The 23,560-nt window shown below is 38.3% G+C and overlaps 1 protein-coding gene across 1 annotated transcript in view; it reads right to left on the bottom strand.

The window, feature by feature from the left end:
* Positions 1 to 23,244, bottom strand: part of ulk4 (unc-51 like kinase 4) — a 102,324-nt gene extending 79,080 nt beyond the window's left edge. The window contains exons 1-19 of the mRNA XM_083918531.1: positions 23,221 to 23,244; positions 22,145 to 22,285; positions 21,670 to 21,769; positions 21,269 to 21,408; positions 21,008 to 21,170; positions 20,279 to 20,380; positions 19,726 to 19,809; positions 19,510 to 19,585; positions 17,952 to 18,064; positions 17,272 to 17,577; positions 15,959 to 16,025; positions 15,015 to 15,093; positions 14,671 to 14,763; positions 13,535 to 13,595; positions 13,200 to 13,399; positions 12,623 to 12,669; positions 11,973 to 12,051; positions 6,246 to 6,353; positions 516 to 599 (exon numbers count right to left, since the gene is read on the bottom strand). Of these exons, the coding sequence (XP_083774657.1) occupies positions 516 to 599; positions 6,246 to 6,353; positions 11,973 to 12,051; positions 12,623 to 12,669; positions 13,200 to 13,399; positions 13,535 to 13,595; positions 14,671 to 14,763; positions 15,015 to 15,093; positions 15,959 to 16,025; positions 17,272 to 17,577; positions 17,952 to 18,064; positions 19,510 to 19,585; positions 19,726 to 19,809; positions 20,279 to 20,380; positions 21,008 to 21,170; positions 21,269 to 21,408; positions 21,670 to 21,769; positions 22,145 to 22,282 (2,040 nt within the window). The 5' untranslated portion in view covers positions 22,283 to 22,285; positions 23,221 to 23,244. The remainder of the gene's footprint in view (positions 1 to 515; positions 600 to 6,245; positions 6,354 to 11,972; positions 12,052 to 12,622; positions 12,670 to 13,199; positions 13,400 to 13,534; positions 13,596 to 14,670; positions 14,764 to 15,014; positions 15,094 to 15,958; positions 16,026 to 17,271; positions 17,578 to 17,951; positions 18,065 to 19,509; positions 19,586 to 19,725; positions 19,810 to 20,278; positions 20,381 to 21,007; positions 21,171 to 21,268; positions 21,409 to 21,669; positions 21,770 to 22,144; positions 22,286 to 23,220) is intronic.
* Positions 23,245 to 23,560: the final 316 nt, after the last annotated feature.

Genomic DNA, 23,560 nt, shown 5'->3' on the forward strand with positions numbered 1-23,560 from the left:
AAATAAGACCATATGTGTCCTTTTGTTATACTATTATACTAAACAAGGCCATGATTTATAATTTTCCCCTTTAAGTCAGACTAATATAAGAGGGGACACATAATTAAATAGAAAAAGAGAGGAGATAAAAGAGAGAAAGAAAGAAAGAAATCAAGCAAAAAAGAAAGAGCTATCTATATTTCTGCTTGTGTTTCTGCTGCTGTATGTGTCTAGAGGGTCCTAATTGCTGCTGAGGTCAGGCTGCTGAGCAGTAAAGGGTTGTGTTTGATGCAGGTAACAGTATGTGTGTGCATGTGTGTGTGACTGCTCTGCATGCCCTTGACTTGCAGCTGGCAAACAACGCTTTAGGCCCCCACAGCTGCCTCATCATTACTGTTCACAGGGATCCCCTGCCACACACTTGCACACACACACGCACACACTTGCAGGCACACACAGTGATAGAGACTTAGTCACAGCTACACAGGCGAAGACACAAAAAACAGACACACGCAGACATACACAGAGACACTCACCCCTTCCCGCAGGCTCCTCATTAAGCCAGTGTAGGCGGCAGCGGGAACGAACCACAGTCCCTCTGGGGAGCCTCTCTTCTTCTCCTGATAGAGAGACATAGAGAAGACAGGGAGAAAGGGTGAGAGGAGAGAGGCAGAGGGGGTACAGATGTGGGAGGGGGGGTGGAGGAGTACAGTGGGAGATAACGTGGAGGAGAAGCAAGTAAAGAGGAGTGAAGAAAAGGAAAAAGGGCAAGAAAGGGCCAAGTAGGGGAGGCGAGAAGGGAGCAAGAGGAGCCATGACATCTTGATTAGTGGGTTACCACTGTCTGTGTGTACATACTTTTCATAACTTCAAATTCAACAGTTTTTTGCTTCAAAAATATTCATTGTACTTAGAAAAAAGTATGTGTGAGCATGTTTGAATATGTGAACGTTTTCTTTAATTTTGCTTGCTTGTGTACTCAATCATCTCACTCATTTTTTATAAACGTTAGAAAAAAGCGAATAATTCAAACTTTCACCATACTGCACCAAATTTACAGGACCGTAGGTAACTAGTATTCTCACTCACTCAGTTAATCTCTCAACTACTACTTTAACAAAGGATGCATTAATCTTTTAGTCTATAATGTCAGAAAATAGTAAAAATGCCCATCACAAGACCAGGCCAAGGTGATCATTGTTTCGTCTTACCATCAGTCCAAAACCCAACAATTATATGCAACGGAGAATAATAACTGCAATAATAAAACCTAATTTATATAGCACCTTTCATTAAGGGGTGTAGCTCAAAGTGCTACAATAGGGAGGTGAAAAGTGAAGAAACAGGAGAATAAATAAAAAATAGGCAAAAACAAGTACAGACACTGTGCGATAAAACCAGGCAATTAAATGAATAAAGAAAAGAGTTAGCAAATAGCAAGAACAGGTATGCTAAGAACAAAAGAATATGAGAAAAATAGAAATCAAACAAAAATGAAGTAAGAACAAGAAAACATGTAAACGATAACAATATAACAAAGGAAGAATGACAGTTAGTTAAAGGCAATGCTGAATAAATACGTTTTCAATAGCTTTTTGAAAATGTTGACAGAGCTTGCATCTCTTACGCCTTGGGTAAGGAATTCCATAGTTTTGGTGCATAGTTAAAAAAGGCTGAGCTGCCAATTTTCTCATTTGTGTGATAGTAAGTATTTAAAAAACACCAGCAAAGGATCTAAGAGGCTTTGAAGGATTATGACACGAAGAAGAATAAGTAATTTAGGCCATTCCCAAACCATTAAGAACCTTGTAAACAAGTAAAAGAAACATGATATATACAGCTGTTTGGCATCTGTATAGTCGTAAAAATAAGGCTATGTTCTCTGTACAATGAAGAAAGCAGAGGGCCAAGGCAGCTTGAGCAACACAAAAGGGTGTGTCCAACAATAAGTAAATTGTCACCAGGTGCCAGATTAACACCACTAACTGGGAGGGATCTAAAAGTGTTCTCTAATTTTGCCCACTGTTTTTTTCACAAAATAAAAGTGCCTTAGTTATTTCAAAGAAAAGCATGCTAGGACAGCAGAGGTATAACCACAGCGGATATTCTATCAAATTCTGGCCTATAAAACAGTATTTCAGAATGAATCAAGTATTTTGATCTCCACTGTATGTGATCTGTGCAGTGAGCAGCATTTTGCTCATTACATTTTTGGCTTACTCCAGTGTCAGTCCTCCGACCTTATGGACAAGCACAAAATTACAGATTTATATAAAAACATAACAGACAGTAATGGTTTCCATCAGTTTTCTCTGTTTTGTGATCAATGTTGATCGGCCCATGATAAGACTATGTTATGTACACCAGTTTACACTGATCCATCACAAAACAGAAAGAAAGCACTCATTTCCCTCCCTTCACTGGGAGGTTTGCAGAATGCAGCCATCAAGAAGATGTTTCTTTAGCTGCGAGGAGTGAGAGTGAGGGACCGTCGACCATTACCGCTCATCTCCAGTCTACTATTTGGCTTTTTTCCGGCTGCGAACTAGCAGGCAGCTAGTGATTAGAACCTTGCTAATTCTGCCATGCTTTCATTCCACACTGGTTAACTTTACAGAACATGAGCCAAATAAAGTTCTCACTCATCTACCATAGAGATGTGCTTTCCTGTGCTGCTACAAGTGGATGAAACATTTTTTGGTTACATTTTACTTATTTAGCATCTAATTAGCTAGCTAGCTTATGCTTCCACGAAAAAGCTGCGTAGAGCTGTGTGTGAGATGTGTATGATCTTTCTGACTGAGTGATGCGTACAGTTAAAACAATTCTTAAAGCTATTAGTGGACTGGGATAAAAAGACAGCATATGGGAAACTTACTTTCATTCACAACCTTATGTAGTCCCTGATCCGACATAGTGGAGAATTTCAACAGGTTTGCAAAATTTTTGTTGGTCAATTGATGCTGTTATCATCATCTTTGACAAGCCACACTTTTGACAGTTCGGCAGTTTTGGTAAGTAAATTACTTGATTATCAAATAATCATAATTGTTGTTATTTTTTGGTGATTGACTCTTCATTAATCTGATCAGGAGAGAAATATGTACTTCCTCTCTGACAAAACTCTATATAATGTCATTCCAAAATAACTGATTATTTCAACTGACATCTTTTCATGAAACAGTGCCCCCTTCCATTTCTACTGTGCTAGGCTTTAGGCTATATCTAACCTTGAGGATAAGGACAGCACTGGAGGCTATAGCTAATCGTTGTCATTGACTGGTGCTGCAGAAGAAGAGAGGAGCAAGGTGGCTGATTTTACCTAGGGACACTTAAAGGGCCATTCCACATTACTGAAATAATTTCCTGCCATTAAACAGACAAAGTGATTCCACCTGTCAGGATGGGTTCACATCCTACGGTTAGGATTTTCATTAGAAGTGGTTGTAATGAAGATATTAACTATCGCTGATGCAGATCAAAGAACTTCAATATTATTGTGTATTCAGTATTATTGTATTCATTGAGGGGTTTCAGCATCATGTGCTGTAAATGATACCTAAAAGAAGGGAATCAGTATAAACCTCAACAATGTTTTCTGTGGTCGTTTACTATTTTGATACACTTTTTGTTGTAGTTTGTGGTCATATACTAGCCTGGAAACCAGACAAATCTCAAACTTTGTTCAGCTCCTCTCCCATACAGACAGATTTAAAGCCGACCTGGCACACAACCTTTTATCTAGTGGGGCGAGTTTAAGACAATGTTCAGCTGTTTTTTCTGGCTCACGAAAGTCAGATCAAACTGTCAAACTAGACAGCTCTGATCAACTATGACCGATATTCTCTAACTGTATTGTCTATTTCTCACATATTTTTTAGGAACACATTTTAGTGTGCTGTTTAGCTGTGATTTGAAAAAGTTTCTTACCCGGTCACCATTGATTTCCACTGAGCAAGTTATATATTTATAATACCCCTTGTGAAATCGAAAATGGACTGAGAGGGCCAAGACTAATAAGCACCGTGCCCAACTGTACTGCTTCAACCTTGAAACTATCAATCCAAAGTCCAATAAAAGTTCATGTTTTTGTGGCTATATCTTAGTTATGTCTAACCTTGGGTACTGAGGCAGCAAACCCACCAGACAGCCAACCTACCAGTCCACCAGGGGAGTCTGGAGAAACATCAAATTATGTCAAAACTGAAATAAGCAATAAGTCTGAGACAGTGAAAGTTCTGCTAATCGCTGTCATCAACTCAAAACGCAAATAGCTGAATATTTTTAAAATCCAAATCTCAATCCAAAGCAGACAAGCAGGCAGCAGAACATGAAGATACTACTAACCTCTTACTAATCACTATCATTGCTTAACATACAGTAAGAAACCTGTGCTAAGGGCTAATCCCAAATTAAAAAGGCAATACAGCAAATTATTATTTCTTTTATTTTATTATTATAAGAGTGATTAGGGACTTTATAGACTCTTTCAGTCGCAGCTTTCTGTACAAGTTATAATTGTACTACAGACTTTTTGGACAAACAAACCATTACAGTTGTTTTGCGTTCTTGTTAAAAAAAAGTGTAGTAGGGAAAGAAATGAGAGTTTCTCCTCGATGACATCCTTATCTACTCTTTACACACAACGCCTCATTCACTAAAGAATGGAATTACTCAAATCATGCTAATTTTGTTACCCTAAAACTTCAGTGACATTGAAAACAACACCGCCCCATTATACTTGAACATGTTACAGAAGATCTAGTTTATTTCTTTAAAGACTCTTTGATCTAGCTTTTGTGTTTTCTTACTGCAACTGACAGCATTTACACTTTCAAGATTGGCTGTTCAACAACTGCACATGAACTCTGATACAGGTACAGGAATCAGTTAATTATAGAGTTATTATTTGTTAAGAATCCACAGACATCCATGGAAAAACAGCTCTTCCAGGACCAGAGAAGTCAATTTATTAAGAGCTTGTACAGGGCACTGATCAGATTCCCCATTACTTCACGAGAGTAATAAGTGTAATCAGGCGGGATGATCAATTTTGGGAGGTTATCCATCAGTCTTGTAAATAAAAATATTACGCTTAATCGACTGGCTAGATTGAGGTTAACCAGAAATTAATTGGTATCACCTTTTCTAATGAAGTCAAACAAGGCATCCTTCACTCTTTCTCTTGTAATTTTCAGCGCTCGGGGTCAACTCTCTTTCAATTCAATTTAGTCAGCATGTAAATTTAAACTCCATTACCTGATGACAGAGCACTCAGTTTCATGCATTTCATTCATGCCTTTCTCACTGAAGTAATAAGGAAATGTGTTTTGATCTTTCTGGCATCAGTGTTGTGCGCGAATCACTTTGACTCATTCATTTAAAAGAAAGCAGTCATTCTGCATTGATTAATTAAGAGTTGGGAGAAGAGAAACTTTACTCAAAAAAAGTAATTTAAAAACATAACAGACAGTATGTGCCCCCCCCCCCCCCCCCCCCAATAGGGACAAGCGGTTGATGATGAGTGAGTATGAGTGACATTTAAAAAAAACATTTCTTGGGGGCATCTTGGTGGCCTAGAAGTTAAGGTCTCTACTTCAAACATAATTTAAAAACTAGAGGTGAGCAACTTTATAATTTGCCATATTGTAAATGGACCAAGGAGGCAAAGAGTAAGGAATCTTTTCCCAAAGACTGGGCACAATGAGTGAGGCAGTGAATAATTGCTACAGAAGCTGGAGAAATATTCTCATATAGCTTGACCCTCTGTCTTTTTGTCAATTCTTCAAATTACTGTATACTACATTACATATTTAAAAGCCATTCTAAATAAACTGTGGAGAAATGATTTATCTCCTTTTGGCTTAAATTGAAAATGATTGCACATTCATATGTTCACAACAATATCAGTTTTCTTTTTTGTCTTCATATCTCTGCATTTCCCTGAATCGTTTGTTTGACTTCCCAAACAGTCAGATGGATTTTTATACAAGCCAGGGGGTCAAAAACTTAGACATAGTCATATCCTGTCTAACAAAAATAAAAAATAATCTTAATAGGAGGGGGAAAAGAATATTCTTGTCAGCTATGGGACTACTGAATTCCCTGCCCTTTGTGTGCATGCAAGCAGGTGCACATGTGCAACCATTTCTCACTTATATAGTGTGTGTTTGGATCCATTTCTTTTTTTCTTTAGATCATTCAGGTGCAGTATCTGTCTGTTTATATTTGTCTCTTCATATTGGCCTCTTTGTTGCATAGTCTACCTGAGAGGCGATGAGGTAGAGAATCTCCCCGAGTGGTGGCAGCAGGAACTGCTTTATTTTACTGTTCCTCAGGTTGTCTCTCAACATGTCTGTCAGTGTGGATACAGCCTGGAAAGAGAGAAGAGATATACTTTCATCAGCACTTCTATTTTATTGTTGCAGAATCAATGGGAAAAAAATATAAAAACCTAGACTTCATGTTCTCTAAAACTAAAAATGTATGTCATTTATAATTTAGAATGAAATCAACAGCTCTTAGATGGTGTCAATAACATTGAACTATTTCAAGTATCTATTATAATCTAACAAAGTTAGTATTCTGTCATATGTAGTCTCAGAATATGACAGGATTTGACATAAACTTTGCACAATCCCAAACTTGTACTGAATGCTGACAGAACAAAATGTGTTTCATTTTCAAGAACTCATAATTCTCCCTGCCATGCATACACTTACACTGTAACTAAATTTGATATTATCCAATCTTGAGCGTACTTGGGTATTTGGATAGTTGACAGCGGTCCCACTTTTAAACAGCATGTAGAGCAAGAGGCACAAAAACTTAAGATACAACATCTGTAATAAAAATCATGTTGTGCTTGACTAGTGAGATATCCCTTGTTCTTGTGCTGCTTGCTATAACTTAGAACAACTTAATGCAGTTTATGATCATGCTTTGTGTTCCACTTCAGGAAATGAATATCGTACTGATCGCTGTGTACTACTGTATATGAAAAAGTAGGTTGCTGCAGGGCGGTGACTGAGTGGTTAGAGCAGTCGCCCCGTGTAAAGAGGCTGAAGGTTCTTGAGGCAGCGGCCTCTGGTTTGATTTCAACCAACCGGCCCTTAGCTGCATATCTCCCCCTCGCTCTCTCACCCCATTTCCTGTATGTCCTATAAAATAAAGGGTTAAAAAACTGCCCAAAAAAAAAAAAAAAACCTAACAAAAAAACTGCACCCCTGCAAAAACTGCAGCAGTCACTCCTCTAAAACCACTGCTCACCAAACTAGAACTAAGGCCTGTTTAACTTCAGAAGACTGCCTTTCACTTCTTTGCGTCTAATAAATGGCATAAAGATTTTAAAACTTGAATGTTTCATCCCACCGACTTTAAACAATATACTATTTTCAATTGATCTTTAAATCTTTCAAATCTTTTTTATATGCAACCAAGAAACGAGAGCAACTAAAGAGAGGTACGGGTAAAAGCAGAAAAAGTAAATAATGAAGAGGAGAGGGTTGAGTGAGAAAAGGAGGATGAAACAACAGTGAAAATGAAGAGAACCACTAAAATGCATACATGCAATGCATACATGCAATACATAGTAAGCGACAAATACGTGCATACACAAACAGAACATTACGTATATGCGCACACAAAACTAGGTAGATTCATGCAATCATATTCACTTGTAAGGAATGCACACCACACACAGAGTTAAGTATATGCAGAGACAGCCTTGCTGGCTCGCTGCTTCCTGGCATTAGCATTACTGCCAGCTTCCTCGTCTCTGATCTGATGCAAGTTCTGCCTCACTCCTCTATCTCCCCCCCTCTCTTATCCACTTTTTCTTTTTCCATCCATCTCTGTTTTCAGTCTCTCCTTCCTCTATTGTTTTTCACTGTACTTGTGTCTTTTCTCCCCCTGCTCTATTTTGAATTGCTCTCTATGTATGTATCAAATAATCTCTCACCCCCCCCCCCCCCTCACCTACATCTTTCTCTCACACTCACTTGCTTTCACAGTCTCTCACCTTCTTTCCCTCTTTCTCGTTGTAGGGTGAGAAGTGGTAACAGACTGTTTGTCATGTACTGCCTCAACATATCTTCTCCTTTCCCAGAAGAGTTATTCTTTCCTTTTATTTCTGCCCAAGAACCGTGGTGTATCCTCATGAGCCACAGATGAGCATGGTACAGTATCAGTTTGCCACTGGAATCCTGAGTAGGTCTGAACATTACCAATACAATTTGAGACTAGGACAGATGCCAATATGTTTTAGTTGACCTTATTTAAATGTATTTATATATAAACTATGAACTTATACTGTACTATGTTGTGTCACTTCTAACCAGGTATGTGAATGGTACATGCAGTATGTGTTCCTGGTTTTCTGCCTCTTTCTCACATCTCTGCTGTCTGTTCTTCTCCCTCAGTCCCTTCCTGAGCTAAACCCTCTAATAACATTAATGGCAGAGTGGGAAGCTGAGATTCTGGGATGTGTTTGAAACTGGTCATGCAGCTGCTCTCAGGCAGAGGGTACTGAAAGAGAGGAAAACCAAAAGCCTGTGCACACACAAAACTATTTCCCCTATTTCCCTCCCAGAACACATTATCATTATCTCAGCATCAACACTCCCTTTGATCAAATAATGCACATGAATGCACACAAGGAAACATAAACATACGCACTAAATTAACATGCATAAACAACACCCATATAGTGGTGCAGAGAATAAAAAGACATCCAACACGGGACACAGAAGTCTTGCACATATACACACACGCAAATCTGAGACATACAAATAGTGCACATGAGTGTCTACACTTGGGACAAATGTGTAGGGAAATAATACAGAGGTTGGTGGATTATGGGGGCACATTTTATAACAGCTAATACAAGGCCTGTCTCTGCTGAGGTGAGAGAAGACTGATGTATAAAGCTGTATTGCATCATTGCAGTCAGAGATAACCCTCTCATCTTCAAGCATCCAGATTTCCACCTAAATTTGCTTAATTTTCTAAATTTACATGCTAGCTTGTTACTGAAATGTCCTAGGATCGACCCTTGCAAAATGTTTATATGTTCTATATATTATGTATATAAGTACCCCCTGGTAGATATGGCATAATGTATGTCAAATGGTAAAACAAGACAACAAGTGCTTGGTTGAGATATTCAAAGAAAATAAAGTTATTGTATTTAATCAATTTTTTTATTTAAGAGATGTTGGACATACATTAGCGCAGGTTCTGAGAATCTCCTTAACCACATATATCCAGAAAATAAAACTGCTATGTTTTCTGTTTGACCATAATAATATGAATCTATACTGTACTGTCAGTTTGGAATGTTTTTTTTTAAATTAACAATCATTAGTTGTCAGATATTATACAACACAAGTGGCTCTCATCTTTCCCTTGCAATATTCAAATTAAGGCTTCAAGTGTCTTCCTTGCGCCAATGTCCTCTGAATGTGTGTTCCTAAAGACTGCTGTGAGCTTTTAGAATGCGTTGAGAATCCATATACCCATGAAACACCCTGCACAGTACAAAGCTTTACCGGCTAAACCGCTGTAAAAGCCACAGAAAACTTTGGAAGTGATAAGTGAAGGCGAAAATGATATCTAGTTAGTTTTGAAAGTACAGCTTCCCCATGTGGCATAACGAAAGCAGCAAGCTTGAGGAGCAATAATCTAGGAAATGTTATTTTTATTTAATTATATTTGAGGATAGAGACAGAGAGAGTGAGGGACAAAGACAAACGGACTAAAGGGAAAGAGAAAAGAGATAGCAGGTGGACAGACAGAAAAGTCAGAGTGAAACCAAATGAGACAGATAGGTGTGTGTGTGAGCGTTTGTGTGTGTTTTTTGTTTTTTGGGGGGGTGGGGAGCATGTAGCAGTTACCATGGTAACTAAACCCAACTCTGACACTCCAATCAGCAGGACTGCAGCAGGAGAACCCCTGCTGAGACAACACACTCTTATACACACACACATAGAAATGCAATTATGTGCTGTTTTATTGCTCATCTGTTAGCATCACTATAGCATAATACACACTAACACAAAACATTTGCATGCATACACACAAACAGAGAAACAGAACAGACACAGAAAACTATATACGCAGGACCTCTGCTGTACACACGTCTCAAAAAAAGCCCACTTGCAAGCACACACACACACACACACACACACACACACACACACACACACACACACACACACACACACACACACACACACACACACACACACACACACACACACACACACACACACACACACACACACACACACACACACACACACACACACACACACACGCATTGTCCTTTTCTTAACAATTTGTCATACTTCGGTAGCTGCAGGGAGTTAAGGAGGGTAGCGGGAAAAAAATTCCGCCATTTGTCTTTCACAACAAGCGCACTGTAAAAAACAGTGCTATGCCATAGTCAGCCATTTTGTAAATCGCCGTGACGACTCGGTAGCAGTAAAGTGTCAGAACAAGTAGCAAAAGAGAGAAGAAAAAGACAAACCAGGAAAGAGAGCAGATTTGGGATCAGAATTGGGATCAGAAGTGTAGCTGTAATTGAGGAATGGATTACATTCAGAAGACAACAAGACAAAAAAAGAGTAGAGAAACAAGAAGATAGAAACCGTTCAACAGCTCTTAGTTTGAAGGTTTGTGTGTGTGTGTGTGTGACAGAGAGAGAGAGAGAGAGAGAGAGAGAGAGAGAGAGATAGATAGAGAGAGAGAGAGAGAGAGAGAGAGAGAAGTGTTTGTGTGTGTGTTGAGGGGGGCTCAGTGTGTCACTGACTCTCAGTAGCTACATGCACTAAATTGCCAGTTTATTGGGTAATCTGGATAAAAACAAATCTAGTCTAATAGTCAAATCAAGCCAATTTTATTTATATAGCATAATATAACAAATTACATTGTGATTTCTGATGTTAATAAAATTGACTTGACTATATGTATAGCAGTTTCACCTGCATCACTCATTAACTATGACAAAGGAAGTCCACTATGGTAATAGTATTACTATTATGTAGTTAACAATTAAAAAGGTATCATTTGTAAATAAAAACGATTAACTGTAACTGTAACTGCCTAAATACCATAAAAGTTACACTGGCATTATAGTACAACCGCTTCCAGTTGTCATAATAGCCTTATCATTAAAAAAAAATCCTTACTTTTTTAAAAATCATATTACTATACATTTTTTTCAGGTTACAAAGCGCAAGCTTTTAGAAGTGGAATGAGTGAGTGAGTGAGTTGTTAATGAAAAACTGCCATCTGCTGGTACACACTAGTACAATAACGTTAGTGTGGACCAAACAGGTATAGTATTCCCATCCACATGCTGCTTTAGGGCAGACTTCCCCCTTCATGCTGGACTATAAGTTTTATAAGACCCTAAACAGAACAAAAGCAGGGGTATCAATCAATATACTATGCATACTGTATGCACTTATTGCTCTTATGTACATTCACATTATCTGCATATCTGTTGGTATGTACTGTCCCCTCAAGGTGTAAACTGGTACTGCGGGTTATAGGCCCTCAAAATATTTGGCAGAGGTTTGGGAATCGCTCTCTCTATTCATCTATAAGCACTTATCTTTAGAGGGTCCCAACTGACATTGGACAAGAGGCAAGGTACACCTTTGACAGGTTGCCAGGCTATAGCACACCTAAGGGTAATTTAAAATCAACAATTAACCAAACCTGCATGTCTTTGGACTGGGAATCCACCAGTGAAATCCCATACGACATGCAGCTACAGGGTTGTTATTTGACAGACATTTGTTTTAGAATGATTTGTTTTATGCTTTTTCTAGAGTTCCAGTGTAGTGTAGTAGGCTGAACGATCTATGACACAAAGGAATGTTGGGGGATTATGACTTGTTTTTAAGGTTCAGGTCTGAATTAGGTTAGGGGTGTGTGTGTGTGTGTGGGTGTGGGTATGTGTGTGTGTGTGTGTGTGCGTTCCAGACCTCAGAAACAGAACTGTCCTCTCCCAGTTCAGTACAGTGCAGAGCCAGTAGGCCCATCACTCTGAGAACCTTGCTCCGTCTGGAAAACATTTTTTTATTAATGAATATAAATGTCAAGAATGTTGACATATCAACATAGGTCTATCAAAAACTAACTAACATTCTAAAATCTGTCCTGGTAAGAGAAAATCACAGCTTGTAACCCTCCAATTACAATAAAGAGCACTGGGTCTTTGTCAACACCTACTTGTTTTAGCTTTCACTGACCATGATATGTGTTATAGCAGTAATTTGGAGATAAGTTCTTAAAGAACTGTTTTTAAAGAACTGTAAAAGAAAGCGAGAGAGAGAGAGAGTAAGAGAGTTGTGTGAGTGAGAACACATCCTTAAAGGTGTATTAAGTGCTTGTCTTCCCCTATTTGCTATTTTAGTGCGCTTTTTCATCTAGCAGCCTTTATATCATAGTTAAGTTCTGCCAAGTCTTGCATCTTTGGTATCAGAATCTCAATAGCTTGTAGTTCAGCTCCACCAATAATTATTTTAGTTTTCATTTTGCTGTGTATCCGTCTTAACCATTTGTTCAATATTAGTGCAAGGCACACAATCATGCTCCCTGGCTTATAGAGACAATACATATATAATGTACTTACACATCCCAGTTAGCAGCTTGTCGTAATTGCTGGGTCAATACTGGAAGCTGAATAGAGGGAAAAGAGAGTTGGATGGGTGAATAAAACAGAAATAGTTTCTGTTAGAAGGATTTAATGCTGTGTAACTATTCCAGCACCAGGCCCTTCCTCAGACTTCCATTTGCTTAAGTGTTGTTAGTTTTTCAGGTGTTCCATTAAAACTAAATTCTTAATTTTGAAAAATATAACTAACTATAACTCAGGACTTTCATGTTTATAGCCAGACGAAAGAGAAGTATATGTTCCTGGTGACGTTCTTTGCTGACTAATGTGTCAAAGGGATTGCAAGGATGGAGAAAAAAAGTGATATATCAAAAGCAATTATATTGTATATGTTATGTTGACAGTTTACAAACATACAAAACGGAAAAAATAGGATATTTTGAAACCTCAGATTCACTGAGCTGAAAACAAGGACTCCCACACTACCATGCAGTGTTGAAGTCCGAAATATTCCCTAAAACTGCAAAATTAGGTGCGTTTCCATTAGGGTAATATTCAATCAACAGGGGTCCTAAGTAAATACATGTTTTCCTACCAGGGTTGAGTTCATCAGCCTGTTAGCAGTCACTTCATGTCCAACGACACAGCAGAGGTAGCACAGCAGGTTTAGTCGGGAGCGAGTGGCTGTGAAGTGAGGAGGAGCAGCAGTGGAGGGGTTCTGTTCTTCAAGGGATGAACAAAGCTGTAAGATGAAGTCCGTCCACTCTTCATCACTCAGGGACTGCAGCTTCTCAACTGGAGGAGAGGTCAAAGACACAGCCACAAGGCAGATTTGGGCCAATGACCATGCATAGAACTTCTGTACTTTCTATAGGACACTAATACAATCTCACTTGATACTGACTCGAAAAAAGAAATGTACTATATTACCTGAATATGCTGGTACATAAAGGGTTTTGGGATCAAATCGCACAGGAGAACTCTTATAAATCTGGTAAATAAAAAGAAAACACCACACATGAGCTGTCTGATCTTCATATCACAATTCCCATGTAACTATTTCTTTACTTCCAAGTAAGGTGTTTCACTGAATTCAGTGAAAATTACAGTGAAAGATGAACTTGAAATATTGAAACCCTGTTTTTTTTTTTTTTAGAAATGTTGTTTATTGACCTTATACCAGGGCTGTAAACTAGCTTTCGCCACTCACAAATTTGACTTAAATATTCCCCTGGCCACGGGGTAGGTAAATGTTTGTCCCGATTGTCATGCTTGTGCAATAAATTATGCATGATATGGCAAAACATTGTAGTAGCTATAAAATGATAAAATATGACGCTAGCAAACGTTAGCGCAAAACCAGGGATTTTTTTTTTATGTCGCACTGAAATAGCTCCCCAGACATCACCTCTGTAGAAAATAGATTCCCTCAGAAGCAAGGTAGCTTACGTGTCACCGCTCTTTAAAAGTTTGGCGCAGTGGCTTTGATCCAAGGACAGCAGTGACGCTGTGGCATGAGAGCTCAGTTAGAAGCAGGCCGCCTGACTACATGGGGTTGGAGTTCTAATAAAAGATGCGGACTGGATCAGATCGGTCCCATCCGTAGTTCTGATGAGGAATTAATGAGTTTCCTCTGTCAATGTTTTGCATTGTCAAAGTTTTCAATTTGCAACGTTTTGAAATTCAATCAATAATATTAAGATGTATTTCTAAATAATACTTTGGCCTCTTTTCTAAGCATGTACTGCTACACAATACTGTTATCTCAATTAAAAGTACTGAAACAGATGTATATGCAACAATAAGAGGCAATTTATTATTTGGTTGGTAAAAAATGTACTTAACTGATAGATTCTTTCATCTACCAGTCCCCTTGGCAGGTGAGCCAAAAAGTTAATTTGCAGCCCTGCCTTATACAATTTAATTGTGAGGAGTTTTTAAGATATTGCTCCTCAAAGGACACTTACTACTATATATTATTAAAAGTCAGACAGATGTGTTTAAAGTATCTGAAGACACCATAAAATTTGAAATAGCCTGTGTGCCATAATATTGCATGTTTGTACCTTAGGGTTGTCCACAATTCGGGTGACAGTCAGATCAGAGTCAGTATGGAGAAGAGCTTTCACACAGAATGTGATGTCAGTACCAGTACTGGCCTAGGAGAGAAAATGAAAGAGAGAAGAGTCAACCTCAGCAGAAGAGTGAACTATCACAAGGCACACTGACGGACGGAAGCAGAGGATAACATGCCTTAATGTTAAAAGTGAATATATTTAAGTCTTTAGCAGTAGTGTGATTGGGTATAGGCTTGGTAACCCAAGTTGTCGATTTACCAGTTATACATATCATATTAGCATGAACCATAACTCTCTGCTGTTCATATGTTCTTGAAGATTCCAAAATATATAGTGGCAGTAACCTGTGGTGCAGGGGTCTGGTTCGGAGAGTCTGAGGTACTGCAGCTTCTCCTTGAGTTGGCACGGGAGCTAGAAGAAAAACATGAAGAAAATATTCTACTAACTGCTTATGTCTAACCCCGGAGATATATATATATATAAATATACATACTGTATACATATTAGGTGTGACCCCGATTAGTCGACTATTCTACGATTCGTTCCAAGGAGCCCGATTTGACTGCCAATCTCATAGTCGAATCATCGCAAAATGCGCAAAAACAATGGATTATTCCATTCTGGCATGGGGGGTGCTGAATGTGTGATTTTACATATAGATGCTTGGTTTCTTCCAATAAACCATGATAAATAGCCTATTTGGGTATAAATATAAGCCTATTAATAAATACTGTTGCTAAAAATGTGAAAATAACTCATCACTCCCTCCGCCTCTTGGACTAAGTTGTACTATCCAGGATCAGAGCGCATCTTGGCTGGGCTTTAAATCTATCTGGGCACCAGAAATACAACAATCTGCTACTGTTTAATCATCAGCATCCTTTCAGTTGAATATTTGTCCATTTGCCAAGAAGCGGCAAATCAGGTTCGACTATGAAAAATTTTAGTAGGGGACGCCCCTAATACATATACTGATGTCGTAGCTGTTGAGTGTAGTATTGCTAAGGATAGATGTGTGACACTGGGGTCACTGTATTATACTGTAAACTTTCCTGCAGTGTATTTGCAGATGTGCATGCACAATATAAGAGTATGGATGGAGTATAACTTAAATATTTTGTGGAACACTTTTGAGATTCACATTCTTCTTCAGAAAGAAGAAATGAACAAGGCATCAAATAGCTTATTGGCTAGAACAGGTAGACAACCCTGAGAGAACAGGTATAACCATGTGACCCAAGCAAACCCTGGCAAAACAGGCAGACAGGCAGCAGACCTGAGCAAAAAAATGGCTTCTGTGTTGTCATCCACACCGCTCTTTGGCTTGAGTTCTGATATGTTATCTGAAGGGGGAAATACAAAATATAAGTAATCAGATTTTCTAGGGTACATTACAAAACATATGTCTGGCCACACAATGGAAAGATTGAGCATGCATTTTAATCAGGAATGAGAGTTGCACAATAGCAACTAGATTAAAGAGTGAAAAATCCAAATGTTTGCATCTTAAGGGAAAACAATAGCACAGAACAAAAGCAGCTTCTCTAGAAGCTTCTCTCAGATTACAGTCATGTTCATACAACTGTTATGGTGAAACAAAAACACTGAAAAATAATGTGGTAAAGGAATGAACATTACTAAATGTTATATCTTTGTTTATGCAGGAAAAGTTTGCTGATCATGCCTGTTGTGACTGTCCTAACAATATCAAGTTTCAAATTCTCAATGTTGCTGCTGAGAAAGAGCCTTGCTTAGGGATGGGATGATAGTTGCTTCTTCCTGTAAGTGTAATAAATAAAGCAAGCTTTGTGGGAGTAAATGCACACTCCGGTGTTATATGCTTTGCAGTGATAATTTCCAGTGTTGTTTTGTCAAACGTATGTGGTAAATGGTAATTAGGGTTCCAAAATTCAGGGAGTTTGAAACTTTCCATGGGGATTAACAGGAATTTATTGGAATTGCCAGGAATGTATGGGAATAAACCTGGAAAACAAAATTAAAGGTTTTCCCTTAAAAGGGATCTTAAATATAGTTGGCTAGTTATATTTTAGCATAATCTTGACTATAACAACCAGATTTCATGCAAGTGTGAGCTTGTGTATGTGACAGTAGCAGCTGTCAAGGAAGGGGGAAATGTGGAGATGAATAATGTCTATGCCTTCATTAATGACTACAAAACAAATCCATGCCAGGTTTCCAACTGCCACCGCCCTGACAACTGTATAAAAGGGTAGATACTTCCTTTGAAGAGTGAGTTGTGGCCGGGACAATTTGGTTTTCTTGTGTTCATGTATGTGTTGCAAATAAACCTGGATTAAGTAAACGTACTTTAATCTCATGTGCTTCATGAGTCGTCGTCATTTGATCTCCCTTCAGCAGTGAGACTGCTATGGGGCCTCACATAGTCAAACCAAGTGCCAGATATTACTTTCAGTTTCATAAGTAGTACCTTTAATATTTTTAAGTAATTCAGTGATTAAGGAACTACAACTGTTATATTATTTTCTTAAATAACAAAGCAGTTGCCAAGTATTAAACTTCCCAAACTAACTTAAAACACAAAAATATAGACATCGAGGAACGTCTTACCTAGAATGAGTGACTTATTGGGCTTCAGTGTGTGGCACATTTGCTGGGACCCAGTTAGCTTGGGGTAATCTTCTGTCTTTGCTTCCCCCTCTCCTCCTCTCTCCTCCCCCATCTCCCTGTCCAAGCCATGGTTGTTCCTTAAGGCTCCACAGGTTGTGTGTCTTACAGCTTGTTGGTAATCAGTCCTTCTATCAGATGCTTTGAAAGTTGTTGCAGTTGTTGTTTGTGATGAAATTAGTTTCTTAGAAATCCTATGGGCTGGCTTGGTGATGGTCAAATGGCTGTTGGGAAGCTTATTTGCCTGTCCTAGGGGGACAGAATCAGGGATCCTTGTGTGCCTGTGGAGGTATTCAAAAACACACACTATCCCAAACTACTCAACTATGCAGAATATTAACAGTTTTATATTAATGTTATGGTAAGTCTACAGGCCACTGGTTGTTCTGGTGAATTGTGCATAAAAGGCATTTCAAAATGTGTGGCCTCTCCCAGTGGATTAAAAGACACCAACACTGGGCTCGAACTTCCTTTCATCATCTTCCATTAAAGTTTAAATTAACACTTTCACAAAGATAACCTGTATGTAAAATTGCTGCAACAGAATGTCTACAGAGACAGGAGGAGCTGTAAAATAAAGAAAAATTCGATATCCACACACCTCAAGCTAGTTGTACTGATACCCTCACAGGTTATTTTTTCCTCCTGATCTCCTTCTTCGTCCACCTCTTCCTCTTTCTCCTCCATTATTACTTGTCTCCAGAAAGGGTGGTGCAGCAACTCTGACCAGTTCATCCTAATGAGCAAAAAACAACAAAGCGAAACATTAGGACACAGAAATATGACACTAAGTTGAACATGCAGTAAAAAGTAGCAGTCTGAAATTTTCAGTGTTGCAGTTAAGTAAATTTAACTATCTTAGCTGTTTGTTTTAATTTAAGTGAAGAACTAGACTTCCTTTATCAATAAAAGTCGAACGAGATACAAGATACTAGCTACTATCTTAGTACAAAGCGATCAAATAACTTTGGGACATTTGTTTAAATCTGTTCATGAACCACTTAGCTAAATGGTTGAAACGTAAATTAAACTAATTATACACAGCAATAACACCAGCAGCATTGTGATGTTACGATAACACAGTGGAGATCAAAATTAGAGAACAAAGTATTAAAAACATTTTTTTTGTTGTTCAGAATTTGATTGAATATCCGCTGTGGCTATACCACTGCTGTCCTAGCATGTTTTTTTTAAATAACCAAGCCACTTCAACAAAAACCAAGTGCCTTGGTTATGTAAAACATACTAGTACAGCAGTGGTATAGCCACAGTGGATATCCTATCAAGTTCTGAAGAGTAAAAAATAATAGTATTCCCGAATAAATCAAGTATTAATAACTTAATCTCTAATTTTGATTTCCAGTGTATAAGTAAGCTACCATGAGGATAAATAAGCAAGAACCTCCAGCCTTTTCCCAGGCAAGGCAAAATTGACAGTATGGATATTGTATCGTAATTATTCCTGGCCAGATACATTTTACGCTTATAATACTACGATATTTTTCGGATTAAAAGTCGCTCCGGAGTATAAGTCGCACCAGCCGAAAATGCATAATAAAGAAGTCGCGTTTTTTGGGGAAATTTATTTGATAAAATCCAACACCAAGAATAAACATTTCATCTTGAAAGGCAATTTGAAATAAAAAATAGAATAGAGAACAACAGGCTGAATAAGTGTACGTTATATGAGAACGTGCCTGGTATGTTAACGTAAGATATTACGGTAAGAGTCATTCAAATAACTATAACATATAGAACATACCTTTACCAAACAATCTGTCACTCCTAATCACTAAATCCAATGAACTCTACTTCCTTGGTGTCACTTCTGAACAACTCCGCCAACTCATAGGTACGGAAGTAGCAGGTAGCATCTTTTTTTTCACAATGCACTTCTGCCATGACCCGCCCCCAACGAATTTTGATTGGTTGACGTGTGTGTGTGACGATTGCTGATATACGCCTAGTCTCTTACGTTACTGAGATAAATAATAGCCCGGGCTATTATTTGATGTTTTACGGTAATGTGTTAAGAATTTCACACATAAGTCGTTCCACAGTATAAGTCGCACCCCCGGCCAAACTATGAAAAAAAACTGCGACTTATAATCCGAAAAATACGGTAATAGTAATAGAATAGCGTGTGTGCTGGATCTGTTTGTATTTGTCTATGAACCTGACCTCTTATCTGGGTTTTTGTTGAGCAAGTCTTTCAGAAGATTATGAAAGTCCTTGCTGGGAGGACTGGTTGAGAACGCTGTAACAAACAACACAGAAGATAACTTCATTAAAAAATACAACAAAAAAACAACTCCATAATACAAACATATATCAAACATTAAATCTGTGTATGTGTCTTTATGCACGCATGTGTGTGTATGTCAGAGAGTGTATCACCTGACTGACTGGGAGGTGGTGGTTCCTGATGTAAAATCATGTCTGTCATTTCAGTGTAGCTATCAGCATAAAATGGAGGTTTACCTGTGAAGCAAGTGGGTAAAGGTTTACAACACAGTACAGCATGCAGTGTAGTGGATGCTCAGAGGTCAGTGTTGGTACCTTATTTCACATTAACTGCTGCACTGTTTCACCTTTTTTACAGTTCAGTCTTTCAGTAGTTAGTCACAGTACTCTCATTGTTCCTTAATCATTAATTAACCCAGTTAATCATCAGTAGAATCAACAAAAAAAGAAACTTTATTAATACTTATGTATACTATACTTATATTCAGGGTGTGAGTGAGTGAGTGAGTGAGTGAGTGAGTGAGTGAGTGAGTGAGTGAGTGAGTGAGTGAGTGAGTGAGTGAGTGAGTGAGTGAGTGAGTGAGTGAGTGAGTGAGTGAGTGAGTGAGTGTGTGAGTGTGTGTGTGTGTGTGTGTGTGTGTGTGTGTGTGTGTGTGTGTGTGTGTGTGTGTGTGTGTGTGTGTGTGTGTGTGTGTGTGTGCTATACCAGTATACATGTAGTAGAGTGCACAGCCCAGAGCCCAGAGATCAGAGCTCATATTAGTTTCTGATCCCTGTAAAACCTCTGGAGCTCGGTAGGTTGGAGGACCTAAAATATACACACACAGGAAAGACAAAAGTAGTGAAAGAAGACTGTATATTTTTATGAGCTTTCAAAATCTTGTTTACCAAGTGATACATTGTGAAGAATAACCAATATATTGGCTAATGTTAAAACAATTATTTAAATTATCGATGGAAGTGAACTTCTTTCGATCGATTTTTAGCTATCATACAGTACACTTTCTGCACAATGTATAACATGTTCTCAGCTTTTAGTTTCTGATATGATTACCATGTCATAACAACAGCTACTCCATTCTCTTAGTTCTCGCCCGATGCCTCCCACCCTTCTAAATTCATCCATATAAGAGTTGTTTTTGTTGTGACCTAAAATATATCTCCTGTGCACACCCAGCCATTTCCCAGCTGGCAAGTAGTCTTTCTCTGCATGCTTCTCCTGTCAAATAAAACCCCTTGCTTCTCATTCACATGTTCCCCAGTTGTCAATAGGTTTTCCCCAGGATATATAAGACATGTGCCAATTCAACTTGATGCATTTAAACATTGAACATCTTTTTGGACTCCTTTTGGCTAATCTACTGGTTAGATTCTCCATCAACTAACAATGCAATGTATATAGAAACAACATGATTTAGAAAAATAGTAATCTGACCGAATAATCTTTTCCTTGTGTTGTCAAAACTCTCCTTGCTATCTCCTTGCCCTGCCTCCTCAGATGTAGAGAGTAAGGTGAAGAAATCCTCCAGCGTTTCGCCTTCTGCCTTGGACAGGCAGAAGTTACCAAACTTCAGAGTTCCATTACCATCCAGAAGAATCTATGGACAACAAAAGGAGTTATGTGTTTATTTATATAACAATCATAATTGTGCTGTTATATTGTAAGTCCTATATGTACATGAATGCAGATGCAAACCTTAGCAGGGGTCAAGTCTGAGAAAATTATTCCTAATTCATGGATGTGTTTCAGTCCTTTGACCAAATCCCATCCAAACCTCCTCACGACATCTTCTGATAGACATCCATCGTGACCAATTACAGACTCCAAGGAACCACCTGATTGATGGACAGAGAGAAACTTCAGAACTTAGAGCAACACTGATACCTTTCAGCGTAAAGTACCTGCTAGTTTACAATCTATACATGAAAGTAAATAAATGTCATAAAGCAAACGAACCAGAATATAGGGGAATTAACTATTTGTGAAATGTTATCAGTTTTAAGCTGATTTAAGATGCATTTCTTACTTCACATCTGAGGCTGAAAACCCGCATCGTGAGTGACTGTTGATCAGCAATGCCAGAAATAATTACTGACCTGTACAGAGCTCCACTACCAACCAAAGATGGTTACTTGTCTCATACCACTCATAGAAGCGTACTATGTTCGGATGATCCAGATCATGGCTGAGACGTACCTAAAAGGTGACAGAAAGATTAAATTAAATATGTACCGTTACAGTTTATTGCAGGGCACATAAGCAATATTCTCCCTTAAAAGAATTCAAAGCCTTATCCCCACGATTTCAGTCAGGACTGTTTGGTAGACAATGTTGATAGAAATTTAGGATTATTGTTTTTGACAAGATGAAAACATTGTTAATAGAATAATAACACAATAATATAACTCTTCATTGGTTAAATCATTATTTCATAGTTGGTTAGACGATTTTTGTATGCCTCCCTGGGCTGCATAAAACAATTATACTATAAAACTTGGACCTAATAACTAAAAGTTATTAAAATGTTACAGAGGTCTTGAAAAGTTGACACAGTTTAAAGAACTATCCTACGTGATTGGTGATAGCAGGTCTCTTGGCTTTGTCGGCACAGATGATGGCTACATAGTTGAGATTGCCCTTCCTTCTCCCTTTGTAGACAACAGAGCTACTGCCTGCTCCAAGTTCCTCATACAGGATGAAGTTCTCCATTCACTGTGGAGAAAGAATAAAATGTCTGGTAATCCTTAGACATTAAGAAGTTGCTTTAAAAAGTGTAGTTTGTCATCAATGAGGAAAAGAAGCAGAGAAATATTAGAAATAAAACCAAACGTACAGTATTTTATAACCTTAGCGTTACCATAAATGTTGTGCATTTGCTGTAATGGTATCACTTCAACAGAAAACAAGTGTTTTTTAGTAATTAGTCACATGTAATGAATTATAACCTTAAACCTATTCAAGTTATGTTGATATGGTTTTCCATCGGCCAACATCATCACTCTTTATAAAGAAATAGCACAGGACTACATTTGCAAAATGGCGGCATGAATTTATTTTATCACGGGTCAAATAAATAAATATATGTATATAAATATTATTTTTTCAATATTGAGGTGAAGGTACACGGGTCCCGTTAAGTTTAGCCTAATTTAAATGTGAGGAACTTGAATTTTCCAGAACGAACGCTGGCTACAGTATAAAATAATGCATCACAGTACATCACAGTTTAACATGGCCAGGTGAGTACAATTACGGCTAATTAGCTGCACAACACCTGACACCTGTTTGACGGAAAAGTTACAATAGTTTTCACTTTCAGCCAACTGTAAAATACTAGTTTTATTAAATTGGCAAGTTTGAAGTCTATCGTTAATTTTTACGTGGTGAATAGCATATTTGGCGTCACTTTACTGTCAAGTTAGAGGCTAACGGTTGGCTCGGGGTCTGGCAACCGCTAACTATCGTCTATTCAGTAGCATAGGAAGTTTTTTTCTCTACACAAGACAGCAGTTGACTGTTAAACCTAAAAAGTAACAGAAATACATGATAGTGACATGCAACTGACGTTAAACACAGAGACAGAGGTAAAACATACTTTGTTAATAATATGTTTGCTCTCCCTACAATCAAACTACCTTAGAATTTACCTATTTCCAAGAGGGACTCCTCTTCAACGACCCGCTGTTTGTTGGCGGAAGCGCGATGGGCCACGTAATTTCAGCTGGAAGAGGGAAGTCTGGAGGTCTTCAGATTAAACGAAAGCTAAATCTGCTCTCTAAAATCATTACATGCGCGTGAAGAAGTGTATTTGCAGTTACAAAGTATTTTCACATTCCCAAAATTCAACAAAAAAGTTGGTTGTAATGTAAAAGTTGTATTAGTTTTAAGCTGGTCACCTCCACATGGTATATTCTTGCGTCGCTAAGATACAAGAGTGCACACAACAGACAGCGCGTGGTCATCGTGGATGTATTGTGGTCAAGCGCA

Source organism: Echiichthys vipera (assembly GCF_963691815.1).
Source record: "Echiichthys vipera genome assembly, chromosome: 8".
Classification (NCBI taxonomy): domain Eukaryota; kingdom Metazoa; phylum Chordata; class Actinopteri; order Perciformes; family Trachinidae; genus Echiichthys; species Echiichthys vipera.